The sequence below is a fragment of the Ovis canadensis genome, chromosome 1, assembly GCF_042477335.2.
Source record: "Ovis canadensis isolate MfBH-ARS-UI-01 breed Bighorn chromosome 1, ARS-UI_OviCan_v2, whole genome shotgun sequence".
NCBI classification, from domain to species: domain Eukaryota; kingdom Metazoa; phylum Chordata; class Mammalia; order Artiodactyla; family Bovidae; genus Ovis; species Ovis canadensis.
In genome coordinates this window covers 101,508,503-101,525,748 of record NC_091245.1, presented here as the reverse complement: position 1 = coordinate 101,525,748, position 17,246 = coordinate 101,508,503, and the positions used below count along the sequence as shown (strand labels likewise).

The following is a 17,246-nucleotide window of genomic DNA, read 5'->3' as shown; positions in this document are numbered from 1 at the left end:
CCAGGAAGATCCCCTGGAGGAGGAAATGGCACCCTACTCCAGGATCCATGCTGGAAGAAATCCATGGACAGAGGAGCCTGGCGGGCTGTAGTCCATGGGGTTGCAAAGAATCAGACACAACTGAGTCTGAGCACAAGCATAAGCCAACATGAAGTATGCCAATTTCAGGCCCCAAGGACTGGAGAACAAAGCTAGTAGCGTACATCTTAGATGTTATACTAAGACTTTTCTTTTTCTATTTTGAAAGAAATGATGTAAATGAATTCTCTGAAACAAAGCCTCATTTTAAAGAGGAAATGTGCTCACAGTTTGGGGACATTTCAAAGGATTCAGTACACGCCTACAAGAAAGAATGGCATAGTCAGGATGTCAACAATGCTTTTCCCGTTAAGAACTGTGGCCAATATAACTATCCTAAGAACAAGAGTCCCTTGGACTGCAAGGAGATCCAACCAGTCCATTCTGAAAGAGATCAGCCCTGGGGTTTCTTTGGAAGGAATGATGCTAAAGCTGAAACTCCAGTACTTTGGCCACCTCATGCGAAGAATTGACTCATTGGAAAAGACCCTGATGCTGGGAGGGATTGAGGGCAGGAGGAGAAGGGGACGACAGAGGATGAGATGGCTGGATGGCATCACTGACTCGATGGACGTGAGTTTGAGTGAACTCTGGGAGTTGGTGATGGACAGGGAGGCCTGGCGTGCTGCGATTCATGGGGTCGCAAAGAGTCGGACACGACTAAGCGACTGAACTGAACTAAAGAACAAGAGCCGTTCTTGATGTGTGTGTGTGCTTGCTCACTCAGTCATGTCCGATTCTTTGCAACCCCATGGTCTGTAGCCCACCAGCCTCCTCTGTCCATGGAATTTTCCAGCAAGAATACTGGAGCAGGTTGCCATTTCCTTCTCCAGGGGATCAACTCGTGTCTCTTGCTAGGCAGGTTCTTTGCCAGCTGAGTCACTGGGGAAGCAGAGATCTTCTAACTGAACTAAAATTCCCCGAGGACAAGCCCTCCTGGACATGCTGGAAACATGCTGACTCCTTGCCTCTGAGCTGTGTAACCCTTCCCCCCACTGGTTAGAGTAGTGCTTCTCTAGGGCCATCCAGAGCAGTCTGGAAGGTGGTCTGCCTGTTGATCTTGTATAATATGGATGCCTATTTCATGATAATGTCACACTGTGTTGTTTCATCCTCTTAGTCATCAAGCCCCATAGACTGCCTCCACAATGTCATGTTATTTTTTCCATTTCCACAACCACTACCTGAGTTCAGGTCACCATTAATTCTTGCCTATCGTATTGCAGTAGCCTCCTAATTTAGTTACTTCCAATCCTTTCTCTCTGCATCCATTCTAAAACCAACAATTTGAGTAATGAACCTAAATTAGAGCTTAATATCATGGTAATGTAGTTCTTGTTGTTGTTATTTAGTTGCGAAATCATATCCAACTCTTTGTGACCACATGAACTGTAGCCCACCAGGCGCCTCTGTCCATAGATTTCCCAGGCAGGAATACTGGAGTGAGTTACCTTTTCCTTCTCCAGGGGATCTTCCTAACCCAGGGATCGAATCCACTTCTGCGTTGGCAGGCAGGTTCTTTACCACTGAACCACCAGGGGAGCCCACTCTAGTTCTTAGAGGTCCCCAACTGCCTAGAAAAGGTCTAAGCTTTTCAACTGGTTTTCAAAGTCCTCAATAATATGACCCCATCCTGCTTTTCTAGCCTTTGTATATCCCATATTAATAAACATTCATATTTATCCATTCAACAACGGGGTGTTTGCCATGGGTCAGGCATAGCTAGGGTTTCAAAAGAAAACAAGGTATCCAAGCGGATTGCCAGTGGAAAAGGTGAAAAAAACTGAAGAGTAACTAGCAGAAGAAGGAACACCAGGAGACTATGGTGCCTAAAAAATCACATGAAGAAAATGTTTCAAGAAGGGAATGATTAAGTACATATTAAATACTGCTAAGTTGAGTAAAATGAGGACTCCAAATCAACAATTGGAGTTTGGCCATGTGAAGGTCATTGCTGACATTGACAAGAATAGTTTCCGTGGAGTAGTTGGAATGAAAGCTTGGTTGGGGCGGGTTCAAGAGAGAAAATATAGGAAGTTGAAGGTTTTTGCTACACAGGGGAACATCAAGAATTTAGGTTCTAGGGACTTCCTTGGCGGCCCAGTGGTTAAGAATTCAAGCTTCCACTGCAGGGGGCACAGGTTCAATCCCTGGTCAGGGAACTAAGATCTTGCATGCTATGCAGTGCAACCAAAAAAAAGAGAATTTAGGTTCTGGGAAGTCTTTCTAAAGATGTGAGGGAGAACATCAAGTTTGTTTGTTTGGTGATGGAATTATTCAATATACAGAGAGAATTGATACAGGGGATAACTTCAAGTATTTGGGGAGGCAAAGAAGATGGGATCCAGTGCACAAGCAGTTGATCTGAGATAGCTGAGAAATTTCAATCATTTTAACCATAGTGATGGCAAACAGAATGGAAATAGGAGTAAATAAGCAGACCTGGTGGTAAGAATTAAAGTTTATCTCTTGTGACTGCTTCCATTTTCTCAGTGAAGTAAGTTAACAACTGAGAGTGAGGAAAGGAGGAAAGAATACAGGAGGCTTAAGGACATAAGAGAGGATGTGCAATAGTCATCTTGGATCACAGGAGACTGAATTGATTAAGCAAATACAATCAGATTACTGAGCACTTGAGATTTCTAGCTATAATTAAGGTGACACCTGCAATGCATTTCCTTTTTTAGCCTCTGAAGAAAAAGCTTTCACAAAATTTTTTAAATTCATTTTTAATTGGAGGATAATTGCTTTACAATATTGTGTTGGTTTCCGCAGTGTATCAACATAAATTGGCCACAGATATATGTATGGCCCCTACCTTCTGAACCTCCCTCCTACTTCCCACCACATCATTGAGCATACAAATTTGCTCAACCACTCTCCCCTTCATCTAAAACTGCATTCTAGAAAGCAGATCAGAAAATACTTCCATGTCTTCTTCCTCTCTGTTGCCTAGCCCAAAGCAAATTTTCCAACCACTCAACTCCAATATTAAGCTGTTGATGCCTCCTATAAAGCATAAATTCCATCTCACATTATGGTTAGTTGCTGTACAAGATTGGAAGCTCCTTAAGTAGAGAAACTAAATCTTATTCACTATAACCACAAGATGTTTCTCTCCATCCTCTCTACCACATATTATAAATCCCCCTGATTTTAGGCCTTGCCCAAATACATAATTGTGTGTTATGAATGTCCTATTTTCTTACTAAACAGATAGTTTCAGAAACAGGAAGCCTGCTCACCTTTCCTGCTTATGTCCCTCAAATATTTTGCTCTTGAATTTTAGCTATTATTTTTACAGGTCCTTTAACAAAAAGAAGTTGCTTCAATAAATGTTAATTCATACATATGGTATGTATCAGGATCCTTGTCCTCAAGGAGTTTACCCCTAGAGTCAAATGTCTTAGAGGAGGTGTTGACAGACCAAGGCTTGTAGGTAAATAGCACCAGAGTATAGAGATGCGGAATGGGAGAAAGCAAATGGGGAGACAGAAATAAAATTTAGCTGGAGCAGAACAGTTTTGTTTTGTCAGTTTACATAAAGTGATTCTATAGGGCGGTCCTCAGCTTGTTTAACTTATATGAGAATACATCATGAGACATGCTAGGCTGGATAAAGCATCAGCTGGAATCAGGATTGCTGGAACAAGTATCAATAACCTCAGATATACAGATGACACCATCCTTATTGCAGAAAGTGAAGAGAAACTAAGGAGGCTTTTGATGAAGTTGAAAGAGGAGAGTGAAAAAGCTGGCTTAAAACTCAAAATACAAAAAACTAAGATCATGGCATCCAGTCCCATCACTTCATGGCAAATAGATGGGGAAACAATGGAAACAGTAACAGACTTTATTTTCATGGGCTCCAAAATCACTGCAGATGGTGACTGCAGCCATGAATTTAAAAGATGCTTGTTCCTTGGAGGAAAAGCTATGACAAACCTAGACAGTATATTCAAAAGCAGAGACATTACTTTGCCAACAAAGGTCTGTCTAGTCAAGGCTATAGTTTTTCCAGTAGTCATTTGGATGTATGGATGTGAGAGTGGGACCGTAAAGAAGGCTGAGCACAGAAGAATTGATGCTTTTGAACTGTAGTGTTCAAATCTGGTGTCCCCTGAACTGCAGGGAGATCAAATCAGTCAATCCTAAAGGAAATCATCCCTGAATATTCACTGGAAGGATGCTGATGCTGAAGCTCCAATACTTTGGCCACCTGAGATGAAGAGCCGAGTCATTAAAAAAGACCCTGATGCTGGGGAAGACTAAAGGCAGGAGAAGGGAATGACAGAGGAGGAGATGGTTGGATGGCATCACCCACTCAATGGACATGAGATTGGGCAAGCTCAGGGAGATGGTGTAGGACAGGGAGGCCTGGCTTGCTGCAGTCCATGGGGTCGCCAAGAGTAGGACACGACTGAGCGACGGAACAATAGGGCAGTCCATTGAGCCTCCCCATTTCCAAGGAGCTGAGGATGTGCAAAATAACTATAGACGCTCCCAACAGTGCCTTCTTATTTAATCCATATTATCTAAGACTGTTGTTCCCCATATTAGCAGAATTTACTCATCCCTTTTCCTCAAAGTCTGAGTGACTCTATCGTTAAGGCTTTGGGAATGGGGGGAAAAAATCTCTTGCACAAAAACAACAGCAGCGGTTCGCATATCACGGCTTAGGGAAGCACAGAGAGAGCCATTAATAGGAGGCCCAGGTGGGCGCGAAGCCAGAGCGCAGGCCCACCAGCTCAGGCGCCGGAGCCGCCGTTTTTGCGTAACCCGCCGCGAGAGGCTCCGGGGAGCCGGAAACCCCGCCCTGCCCCAGGCCCCGCCCCTGCCTTGACCCCGCCGGTTAGGTGCCGTGCGCAACCGCCGGAAGCTTTCGCTGCCTTCCCCATTTACGGGATGCAGATAAAGTGTTTTTTTTTAAGAGCTGCTGACGCCATTGCGTAGGACTCGCCCTAAAACCGTGATCTCGGAGCGCCTCTCTCAGAGCTTACTTCCGCTCTCTTCAAGTTAGGAATCGGGCTCAGCCTCCAGTTTTCTCAGGCGGCAGCAGCAGAGGCAGCGGTTCGCGATGTTCGGCCTCAAGAGAAACGCAGTAATCGGACTGAACCTCTACTGTGGGGGAGCCGAGTTAGGACAGGGCAGCGGCGCTTCCTCTCCGGGGGGGCGGCTTTTGGCTGCGGGGAAGGAGGCCACGGCGCGGCGAGAGGTAGGGGGAGGGGAAGCCGGCACGGTGATTGGCGGAAGCGCCGGCCCGAGCCCCCCGGCCACTCTTGCGCCCGACGCCCGGAGGGTCGCGCGGCCCTCGCCCATTGGCGCCGAGGGCCCCGACGTCACCGCGACCCCCACCAGACTGCTGTTCTTCGCGCCCACACGCCTCGCGTCGCCGCCTGAAGAGATGGAATCCCCGATCTCCGACGCCATCATGTCGCCCGAAGAGGAGCTGGACGGGTGCGAGCCAGACCCTCTCGGGAAGCGGCCTGCCGTCCGGCCTTTACCTTTGATGGTCGGAGAAGCCAGTAACAACAGTCCAGGCTCGGACGGCTCGCTGCCCTCGACGCCGCCCCCATCAGAGGAGGAGGAGGACGAGTTATATCGGCAGTCCCTGGAGATTATCTCTCAGTACCTCCTGGAGCAAGCAACCGGCACCAAGGACGCGAAGCCCCTGGGCGGGTCTGGGGCCACCAGCCGGAAGGCGTTGGAGACCCTGCGCAGAGTCGGGGATGGGGTGCAGCGCAACCACGAGACGGCTTTCCAAGGTAAGGGGGTTAGTCCTGGAAGTCTTGCTGCCTTTTTTCCCCAGCTCTCTGGACTCACCCATCTTCGGTGGGTGGAAACAGAAACGAGTCTGTATTGAAAGGACTCTTCTATTTCTGAAACCCGAATATTCTGGCCGTGAGTCATTGTTTCCGCCCACTTAATTCTTCTGGAAATGGCAGCTCTGTTCAAAGCCCGGAAAGGGTGGGATGTCAGTTTTCAAGTGGGATCGCCCAGAGTGCTTGCTGTAGAGCCCGAATAGCAATTTCCCTCGCCGTGGGTGGGCAGGCGAATCGTGCCCTGGTGTAGACAAAAGCAACCGTGGGAACCTGCGTGGTTTTCTTCCTCTCAGGCATGCTTCGGAAACTGGACATCAAAAACGAAGACGATGTCAAGTCTTTGTCTCGAGTGATGGTTCATGTTTTCAGTGACGGAGTAACAAACTGGGGCAGGATTGTGACTCTTATTTCTTTTGGTGCCTTTGTGGCCAAACACTTGAAGAGTATAAATCAAGAAAGCTGCATCGAACCACTAGCAGAAAGCATCACAGATGTTCTCGTAAGGTCAAAACGAGACTGGATAGTCAAACAAAGAGGCTGGGTAAGTTTCATTTAAGGTCGAGTAGGGGACTTGGAGTGGAAATGGATGAAGGATTTTATAAGAGAAGGAGGATATCTAAAGGTTTTTTAAGATGCACAGCTTAGTTTTCAAGGCTCTGATTGTGGACCTCTGGTTGCATGGTGTTGATTTAAGTAGTTGGCCCGTAAGGATGGTGGGTGTGTCTTGAACTGTTGCATCAAAAATCCTGATTTTCTTAGGCTGTTTTATTGTTTAAGTCTTTTGCTTCGGGTATTTTATTATTCAGCTGGTTACTCCTCACCCCAGTTAATTTAGATTATGAAGAAATGAAAGAAGAATCCCTTGGGGGTGGTAGTTAATACATTCTTGAGCGGGCCCCACCTCCCTTTAATTGCATAATGTGTCTCCTTTGCAGAGTTGGGGGTAAATAATTGGTTCGTCATTAGGTTTGGAGGGAAATCTTAGATATTTTAATTCATCTTTTCCTTGTAAGTAGTGTTTTTAAGTCAGTAGGAGCCTGTGCTTGAAAATATGCTTTTCTTTTTCGTTTTCTAGGATGGGTTTGTGGAGTTCTTCCATGTAGAGGACCTAGAAGGCGGCATCAGAAATGTGCTGCTGGCTTTTGCAGGTGTTGCCGGAGTAGGAGCTGGTTTGGCATATCTAATAAGATAGCCTTTTAAGTGCAATAATTGATTCTTCAGCCACGAAAACAGCCACCAAAATCACCACCGTGGATTCACACGTGTTTATGAAGTTGGACGTCAGGCTGTGCAGGCCATCACCTAGCGATGGATAAAACCAAGTGATAGGAGGATTGTGGCTAACAGTAATAAACATATGAGAAAAGTGATTTCCCTTGAAGAGTCAGTATCTGAAAGAAGCTGAGTTCCATTTCAGCAACAGGCAACCTTTGGGAAGCTATGGAGATGGACGTTTTAGTGAAGACAGTAGAGTGGAGAGACTTAACCTCTCCTAAAACAGGAAATTGGCCAGTGGACAGGCTAGTCATAGATATGCCCACTGAATTCATAAACTTCTATAGTGTTAAAATAGAAGCACTAACAACGCCAGTGGCATATGTAAAGTTTAAGCTGCAAGTAATAAAACTATGACAAGAAGCCTCAGTACTGTACAGCAGAGTGTGAACTGAAGCTTTTTCCTCTGTAGCTTTCCCAAGTGGGATTCTTCAATAGACCAAATGCTCAGGATGTTTATACCTGTTCTACTTTGAGGGATTCTTATTTGCCTAATGTCATGGCCAAGAATACTGAAAATTTGAATAGAATTACAAATTTGGAATGTTCAATTTTGAAATTTGTTTGGGGAAATTGGTTTATATTTTTGGAAATTAGTATTAATCAAAAAGGAGATAAAACAAAATTTTACTTTCATTTTTTCATACCCTTAAATTCTGTTTCTATAGTTAACCTATTTCTTAACAGCTTTTCTATTCTAATCTTTGTTCTAGTCAATACTAGATTGTATACAGAACCAGCTGATGTAATTGTATGCAACTTGGTGTAGTACAACAATTCTGATAACTATGCAGGCTTTAATTTTCCTATCTTGATTTGGGTAAGTATTTCTTAAACTGCTGTTTGGGGTTTTTTTAACCTGGGACTGAGAAATTAATGGAAATTAATCCTTTCACTTTGTTACACCTGGGTTTTCAATAATTGAGTCACTGTTTTAAGGTTTATTTTGGGGGGTGGAACACACAGGCTGATGACTTTCAGATGATGAGCTCTGATTGGGCAGCTACTTATTTTGAGTTCCTTCCATTTGACCTAATTTAACTGGTGCAATTTAAACTGAGTTCATGAGCTCATCTTCAAAGCTTTTGCTAAAAGATTTTCAGCTGTTCAAAATGGGATTTGTAAGGAATATGTATAAAAAGATCACATCAGGTGGATGAGAGACACTTGACCCCCTATTTGCTTTATAAATTGTACAATAATGGCTTGGCAAAGCAAGCTATAGTCTAACCATGGTGCTATTATTAGGCTTGCTTGTTAAAACGAAGGTCTAAGCCTAGCCTGTGAATAAAACAAATAGTTATTTCATTTTTATTAATGATTCTTGAACTTTATTTCCTCTCTTTCCTTAAAATATTTGCTGCTTATTCTGCTCCCTCTTCACATATTTATATTAGTCCCTACAAATTTACCTTGCCATTCCTGAACTCTTATTAGCCCTTTTAGTTTTTGGCATTAGGAACCTAAGTGACTGCCCACGGAGTCCACCGACCTTCCTCATTTTTTAATTTTATCTTAGGAGATGGCAGTACAGTGGATGCTGACAGTAACAGTCATGAGGTGAGAAGAGTCCCTTCTTGTACTAGTATCTTACTGGGTGTTGCTTAACTCTGGGGAGAAATTTTCAAAAGTCCCCTTAGGGGTTTTCAGAGAAGGGGACAACTTCTTAGGTGATTTTCTCTAGGTACCTTTGCATTTGAATATGCTCACTTAAAATTGATGGGCTCTTTTGTTAAACCTCAAAGTTATATAAAAGTTACTAGTAAACCGAAGAAAACTACAGTGGAACCAGGATCATTTGAAAACTTGAGCCTCTGAATGTGACCTTTAGTTTGTGGACTCCAGACGAAAATAGACATGACGAAGAATGTAATAAGGGAACAATTGCCCTGCCTGCCCATCTCTAAGCCTTAAGGTCATCTAGCTAGAGCTATTTTTTTATCTGTGTATTTATCATTGTTGATCAGAAACCATTTATTTATATCATGTCTATCTCTAAGGACCTAAAAGCACTTTATATAGTTAATTAATCTTAAGATCTAGTTAAGGTGACTGAAAGGCCTGTCTCCCCATAGCCAGTTGTGGAAATAAGCACAGAGATGTAAACTGATGGAATTTAGGCGCCCCATTTCCACTTTACTAGGTGTGAGTGCTGAAATGTAAAGGAGGATCTAAAATTGATATTTTGGTCAGCAGCTGGCGATGAGGGTTTAGGGAGCCCAAGTGGTTTGGGGCAAGGTGAGTGCTTCTGTAGGGAGAAGAGGCATATGTTGTAAGTGCTGACTACATATGTGCAGGCAAATCCTCCACAATGGAAAGGGAGGGGCTGCTTGGAAAGATGGCTCTCAGCAGCTTCTGTCTGATGCTTCTCTCAGGGAAAATCCTGCAGTCCTTTAGTGTTGTCTGTACATTCTGTTGGGGGTGAACACCTTGGTTCTGGTTAAAACAGCTAATGCTGTTGACAGCTGTGCCAAGAAAGGTTAGGACCAACAAACTAATGTGGGCTATAAAATGTAGTGTGTTTCCCTAACTTCCTGTTTTTCCTGAGAAGAAGAAAATAAATATTTTATTCAAATACAAGGTGTGGTGTGGGTGTTTTCTAATCAATGCTTGTTTTCCTTCCCCCTCTTAGGCAAGCATCTGAGGGAAGTCAGCTGAGCAAATAAGTACAGTCTAGGTGAATTAACCAGCCAAAGCTCCATAAAGCTGTTTTGCCTTAGAGTGAAGGTCAGTTCCCTTTAGAATAACTCCTTTCATTCAAACTAGAGGTGTTGGGCTCTTAATTACATGTATTACTGTTGTACTTTGGAGCAGTTTCTGTACATTTTAATACAAAAATCAATACCCTGTCCTGGTTTCTTTTAACCACCAGATGTTGGTATAACTTGAAAGTAAGGAGGTTCGTAATAGCGGTTATTGTATCACTCTATCTCACTCAACCTTTTGAGATGATTGAAGGAGCTAGAAGAATTAACATCCAAAGTTAGGAATTTTGATAAGGTGGTTGGTACTAATGTTTCAGTACTTTTCCCATTTCCTCCCAAAAAGGAGGTGTGAATTAGCAAGTCAACTTCAGAAGCACTGTCCTGTCTTTATTTCAGTTACCTTGAAAGAGAGTGGAGTCACCATGGAAATGTGCAAATATGGAGTTTGCATTTTGGTTTTAAGCCCTGACCACAAAATACTAATCGTGCAAACCGGATTCTGTGCTTCCCCCATTTCGTGTTACGTACAACTGGCAGCTCCTCTTTCTGAAGCCTAACTGCCAGAAGATGGTAGTTTATGAAGAAAACTTTTTTACAACTGAACTCATACAGAGGTGTGCAGGGAGAATTAGCAAAGGACATGAGAGCTCGAATCACGATCAGTGTCAGGTTCTGCTGAACAATACTGTTTCTCCCTTTGCTCTGTTGCTATTGGAAGCTATTTCTGTGGCAATATTCCTTAGTTGAACACCTTATAAACTTGGGTCAAATGGTAACCAGTAATATGAGTCACTGAGGGAGTCAGTCAACACTTACTCATTTAAACACCACTAGGCTTGTTCTTTCAGTTCCTGTTTTGTGACTTGAGTACCAGCTCTTCGTACTGTTTCAGAACACTGTTCTTAAAGCAGTTGTGACAGCTGGAGGGTTTTATAAAAGTTTAAAGTGTAATAACTTGCCAACTGGTGTGTAGCCTGGCTCCAGCCAAATGCCCAGAGCACAGACCATTAATTCCTGGAGTTCAAGATGATCAGCTGAGTCAGTCTTAATTTATCCTAGTTCTTTTTGGCCCTACTTGTTCAGTGATTATAGAACTTTATCTTCTGGAACCCTCCCACACTGTTCAAAGGCTTCTCAGTTTCAAGATTTGAAAGCTTGACTCTCCTCCTTTAGTTTCAAAGTTGTTACAGTGTTATCTTAGTTATGTGAAGTATGTGGAAGGATGGGGGTTGGGAATCTGCCTCCAGGCAGATGTAACAGAACTCTTGGAATTTCATGTTCTTTAACTGGTAATTCTTGTGAAGGGGAAAAAAAGTATGGCAGGCTTTTGTTCCCAGCTATACCTGGTATCTCTGGCAGTTCATTTCTGTACCTGTATAGAAAAATAATTCTTGGCTATTGTGAAATGTGTGAGCCAAGAGTACTGCTATGGATTTTACCCTTTCCAAGTATCTATTTCCATGGCTTGTTTCTCCCATTGGGTTTCTGTATTTTTACCAGTTTACCTTCTCTTCCTCATCCCTTGGTTAGGGATTAGGTTACCTTGCTAAGAATATTTCAATACTGCAATGAATTGGGACTTTTTGTTTTGGAACTGAAACATTTAATGAGCTCAAGGCAGCCAGATGTTTGAGATTTGTCCATCACCTGGCAGGGGGACTGCTTACTGGGCACTGCCTACTTTAGGATGCTGGAGTTAGGAAAACTAATTCTTCCCCTCAATAAAAACTGAAGGATTGGGAGGTTGGGGGCAAGTAGATGTAACCTTTTATATACAGAGTGAAAAAAATAAAACACCTGGGGAACACTGGAAACTTCACAGGTAAATGCACGGTGAACTTTGGGTCCTGGATGAGGGGAAAAAAGCTATAAAGGACTTGAACAATTGGAGAAATTTTAATGTAAGCAATATGTTAGGTAGTACTGATCAATGTTAAATTTCTTGAGTGTTTTAATTGTGGTTATGTAAGAGAATGTCCTTGTTCTTAGGACATACATCTGAAGAATTCATGCATAACAAATCCATGGAAAGAAAGCAACTGTAGCACAGTGGTAAAGTTCACAATCTAGTCAAAGTGATAACAGACAAAAGGAATTAAGAGTACAGTGCACATGGTGCTTAAAGGTATTGTAAAATATATATATAGTGAAACAAGGGCTGGGACAGGCAGGGAACATTGGAAATTGGAATAGAAAACGTGCACAGAAGTGTAGAACAGGGAAAGAACCTCTAGTGGAGGCTGTGAAAGGAGATTTGTAGATAATTTTTTTACTCATTTCATCTTCCCTCCCTGCCTCCCTTCCCCTTCACCCTGCATGGCAGTGAATACAGGCTCTCTTCTGTCACTTCCATTTAGGGCCTTATGTAGAAGTATTGGAGAACACTGGCAGAAAAAGAAAAGAGAGGTCTCTTTGGTTTTAGAAGTATGAATTTGGTGTAAATGCCATACAGCTGAGTGGATTGTTTATCTGGAAAGTAAAGAAGACAGACTTGGTTGCTTCCTCTATCTTGTTAAAAGTGGCAGTCTTGAACACAAAACCCAAGGATCATAGCCATCGCTGACTGGATCCTGGTGTAGGAGCTGGCGTTGGTAGACCTGCTTTGAATCAAGTTGTCTTAAGAGCACCACCTAAGTTAGTTCACTCACATATTCACCAGCTCTCTTCACCCACTCAGGTTCACATAGGGAAAGGAAAATAACAGCCCCCAAAAGTCATTTAACTGGACCCCAAGAAACTGAATGACGGCGCCACTCTCCCTAATCCTGTTCCCGTGGGAGACTCAATTACAGCTATTCCCATCCTGGCTTAAAAACCAGTTTGCTCTGACTGCCCAGACTTCCCCACAGGCTGCATTCTTGCCCGTGAGCTCATTGTTTTGGCTTCTCTGCCTGTGTAAATCCACAGACTGCCAGAAGTCTCAGTCCCAGCCCCCTAGCTAGCTGAAGCTGCATTCCATTCAGAATTTCACCACCCCCACTGCGGTCACATGCCTGTGTTTATTCAGGTTATCCTGGAACAAGGTGTGCTGGGAAACAGCCAAGAAAAACTGTATGCTGGATTTCTACCTTAATTAGATGAGTTTCCACTTTAAGAAAGGCCTTCAATTCTGGGCCCCTAAAAACAATGTTTTCCAGTTTAGTAGGAGAATCTGGTTTCAAAAATTGTGCTGCACGTTTCATAGGCCTACAGGGCTGGTATGACCCAGGTGTTCAGATTTGGGAATGGGTGGGGGGCGTTAGGTAGGGATTTTCCCTTAGAAACACTCGTGGGAACAGGACGGGGGGACAGCTGGGCTACTGCAAGCAGCAGCTGTTTCACTGCTTTGTTGATTTTCTTAGGCCATGAAAGCCCAGATCTAAGGCAAGGTGGGGCTGAAGGGTAATGGGAAGGGCATTTCTCTTTGTAAAGTTTGGGGTTAATATTGTATGGCCAAGTTGTATACTCCTTTCCTCTCTACTCTTCATCGGTGGTTTTTCTTTTTTTTTTTTTAAGCCAAAAACAAAACTGCAGACTGACACTGGGGGAGGAGACACTTTTTTCATTTCTCAGAAATCCTGCATGAGGCAGAGCAGAGAAACAGAAACAGGGAAACAACTTCATGTTGAAATGACGTGAGGTTTTGTCTGTGTGCATGTTTTGAAATGAGGTGGCTTGTTTTCAGCTCTAAGGAAGAGCAGCTCTGCAGAGGAGCTTGGTAATGGCAGAGGAGTGGCTGGCTACCTGCTGCTTTGCCCCTTTCAAAGCTTGGTCGTTGGGGTCAGATCTGAAACAGGGTAGAGGTTCTGTACCCTGTTTTCCCCCTCATGAACCATAATGATCAATCCATTTCACTCAATGCTGTTGAGTGAAAAAAAAAAAACTTACACAAAGTAAGGATTTGGTCAGCAATCTCAGAAGTAGGTTATTTTTTAAAAAGCAATGCAGCTGAGTTGCTTTTAAGTACAGAACACATCAACACAACTTTGATAAAGTTTGTCCTGGGGGGGAAAACATGACTCAGTGAGTAATAGATAACCCTATGCTTGCATGACAGTGTATCTTACACAAAGATGATGTATATTTAATTATTTCATGGGGCTTAAACACTGAATATATTTGAATCAATTCCTCAAAACTTTAAGTTGAAAAATGAAATTTAGACAGGATTTGCCTGAAATGCAGCAAAATCATGAAAGACATTTGAAAACAACAGAAACAGTTTATCCCATCCAAGTTCGGATCACTGCAGCCCAATAACTATTTTGATAAAGTGTGTGCTCTGTGGGAATGAAATTGAATAACAGATCAAAGGAATTAAATTTTAAAGTGAAAATACTAGGTCTCAGGGCTTAATTTTCTCCCCTGTAAACTATATTTGTCTTCCCGATCTTATTACTGCAAAGATTTAAAGAGAGAAGGCTTCCCTAGTGGTCCCAAGGTTGAGAATCCACCTGCCACTGCAGGAGACATGAGTTTGATCCCTGATCTGGGAAGATCCTATATGCTGTGGAGCAACTAATCCCGTGCACCACGACTGCTGAGCCTCTGTTCTAGAGCTTCGGAGCTGCAGCAGGAGAAGCCACTGCAATGAGAAGCCTGTGCAGCAGCAAAGACCAAGCACAGCCATAAATAAATAATTTTTAAAAAGAATACACACAAGTGCTTTTAAAACAAACGTAAGGGATTTTGGGAAATGTCCCATAAGGACTAACTCCTGACCATGTCCAAGTCATTGAATTCCCGGGGAAAAACCACTAAGAAGCTGGTATCAATAAATAGGAGATCAAATTAAAAGGGTCTGCAGCTGTATTTTGAAGCAGAGGGGACACAAACAGGATTTTCTGTGCCTGGGCATTGTGAGAGTTCAACCAGATGGCAGAAATCCCAGGGGTAGGTTAGCACCCTACCAAATCTTCCCTATCGCCTATTTCTGTGTAGGTCAAAAGCCAAGAATGGGGGGCTTCCCTGGTTTGTTGTTGTTGTTGTTCCCTGGTAGTCCAGTGGTTAAGAATCCACCTTGCAGTGCAGGGAATACCAGTTCCATCCCTGGTCTGGAAGGATCCCACATGCCTCAGAGCAAATAAGCCTGTGCGCCACAACTACTGAGTCCAGACCCTGGAGCCCTTGAGCTGCAACTGCTGAGCCTGCATTCCTAGAGCCGGTGCTCTCCAACAAGAGAAGCCCTCGCAGTGAGAAGCCTCTGCACCGCAACTGGAGAGGAGCCCCCGCTCGCCGCAACCAGAGAAAGCCCGAGAGCAGCAACAAAAACCCAGCGCAGCCAAAGATAAATAATTCTTTAAGAGAGCTAAGAACAGGTTTTGCCTTTTTAACTGGTTGGGAGAAATTTGTGACTTTAAAATTACATGCAATTAAAATTTCAGTGTCAAAGTTTGGGACAGCCCTCTTGGCAAAGATCCCGCCTGCCAATGCAGGAGTCCTAAGAGATGTGGGTTCAATTCCTGGATTGGATCAGATCCCTTGGAGGAAGAAATGGCAACCCATTCCAGTATTCTTGCCTGGGGAACCCTATGGACAGAGGGGCCTGGTGGGCCACAGTGCATGGGGCTGCAAAGGGTCGGGCACAACTGAAGTGACTTGGCAGTGGTTGAGCGAATAAAGAATCTGCCTGCAATGCCGGACACACAGGAGATGCAGGGTTGATCCCTGGGTCGAGACGATCCCCTGGAGGAGGAAATGGCAACTCACTAGTATTCTTGCCTGAAAAATCCCATGGAAGAGGAGTCTAGTAGGCTACAGTCCAAAGGGTCACAGAAAATCGAACATGACTGAGCGACTAAACACGCCTCATAGGACCTTAGTATTGAGTAAAATCACATTTGGGGGGGTTCCCTGGTGGCTCCCCACGGTAAAGACTGCCTGCAATGCAGGAGACACAGGAGATGCTGATTCAGTCCCTGGGTCGGGAAGATCGCCTGGAGAAGGGAATGGCTATCTACTTCAGTATTCTTGCCTGAATAATTCCATGGACAGAGGAGCCCAGTGGGCTAGTCTATGGGGTCACAAAGAGTCACAACTGAGCTTTGACACAGTTTGAAGGAAACAGAGTCATGATCATTTGTTTACAAATTGTGCAGGGCTGCTTTTATGCTGCAACAGCAGAGTCAAGGGTTGCAGCAGAGCTTGATGGCCTGCAAAATTGGAAATATTTATACTCTGGTTTTATTTTTTTAATACACCTTGCAGCATGTGGAATCTTTGTTCCTCAACTAGGGATCAAACCCACACCCCCTACACTGGAAGTGTGGAGTCTTAACCACTGGCCCATCAGGGAAGTCACATTTTTGGTACTTTAGAAAGAGGTTGCCCTCTCCTCTGCCTGAGCTAAAAAGGAGTCAGGATGTCATGAAAGAGTCAGGCAACCAAGAATCAAGGCAAGGGGAGGGAGGAAGAAATGAAAGAAGGGGTCTGGTCCTAGGGTAGATTAACTCTGCCCCCTCCCATCAAGGGCAAGGTCTTTGCCACGTGGCCTTTTATTCTAGGGAAACCAGGGACACACACATCCTTCTTTTTAGGAGTAACCTCAGCCTCTCACCTTGTTTCTTTTCACTCCAGGTTGTGTAGAGCTGTCTCTTAAGATTCAGGAAAGGCTCAGGGGAGTACAACACATAGGCATACATCCTAACTCCAACCTGGAACCTTCCTGAAATTGAACCCATTTCTTCAATACTGAGATTCTTTGCCAGGACATTCAAACACAGCTCTCTGGTGCTCACTGAAAAAGTGCTTTGGTCTCTCCAGTACGTAGCCATCTCTGCACCTCCCCTTCAGCTGACGTAGCTGATTGGTTCCCTAGGTTCTGACTGCTATGGCTCATGCATACCTTGTTTTGGACTAACTTGGTGTGTTACTCCCTCCAATCCTTTCTAGGGTCTGACTTCAGCCATGAAACACCCTCCTCTAGAGTTTTCCCCAGTCTCCAGGGTCAAGGAGCCCGAGGTCAGATTGAAGATCTGTACTGTCTAGTTTGGTTAACCCAAACTGTTTATCTCTCTTGTTGACAGACTTAGTCTTAGGTACTTTCCTGAGGCTTTCTACTTCCTGTAGAAGGTGCCTCCCACCCTTTATAGCTGACATCTCTTCATCACCTGCCTGTGACAAATAAGCCCCCCTCTGCTCTAACTTCCCCACCCCGCTGACTCCCAGAACCAGAGATGATGGATTTCAGGGATGCTGGTAGGAGAGAGGGTGGGAATGTGGGAACCCCCACCCCCACTCCACCTCCAAATTATAATCTCTAGCCTGATTCTCCATGCTTTAAGAAGAGGTTTTCCTGATTCAGTTTACTCTGGTGGGGGAGGGTGTTAAGTTCAAATGAAGTCTCTATTTGTAAAACGGGGGAGAAGGGAAAAGCAGAAAATGAAAG

The 17,246-nt window shown here is 44.0% G+C and overlaps 1 protein-coding gene and 1 long non-coding RNA gene across 3 annotated transcripts; both read left to right on the top strand.

Moving 5' to 3' along the window:
- The first annotated feature begins 2,362 nt into the window (after positions 1-2,362).
- MCL1 (MCL1 apoptosis regulator, BCL2 family member) lies at positions 2,363-9,755 on the top strand. Of its 2 annotated transcripts, XM_069603576.1 has the most exons (3): positions 2,363-5,843; positions 6,194-6,441; positions 6,976-9,755. In XM_069603576.1, the coding sequence occupies exons 1-3, from the start codon at positions 5,156-5,158 to the stop codon at positions 7,090-7,092; spliced, it is 1,053 nt and encodes a 350-aa protein (XP_069459677.1). In that variant the 5' UTR covers positions 2,363-5,155; the 3' UTR covers positions 7,093-9,755. The 2 variants fall into 2 exon arrangements, with proteins under 2 accessions (XP_069459677.1, XP_069459683.1); XM_069603582.1 differs by lacking the exon at positions 6,194-6,441 and having other exon boundaries at positions 5,059-5,843; positions 6,976-8,489.
- A 52-nt stretch (positions 9,756-9,807) lies between these two features.
- LOC138447552 (uncharacterized) lies at positions 9,808-15,250 on the top strand. Its single transcript, XR_011259887.1, has 2 exons — positions 9,808-9,902; positions 14,886-15,250. It is a non-coding gene; the product is annotated as an uncharacterized lncRNA (long non-coding RNA).
- The last annotated feature ends 1,996 nt before the right edge of the window (positions 15,251-17,246 follow it).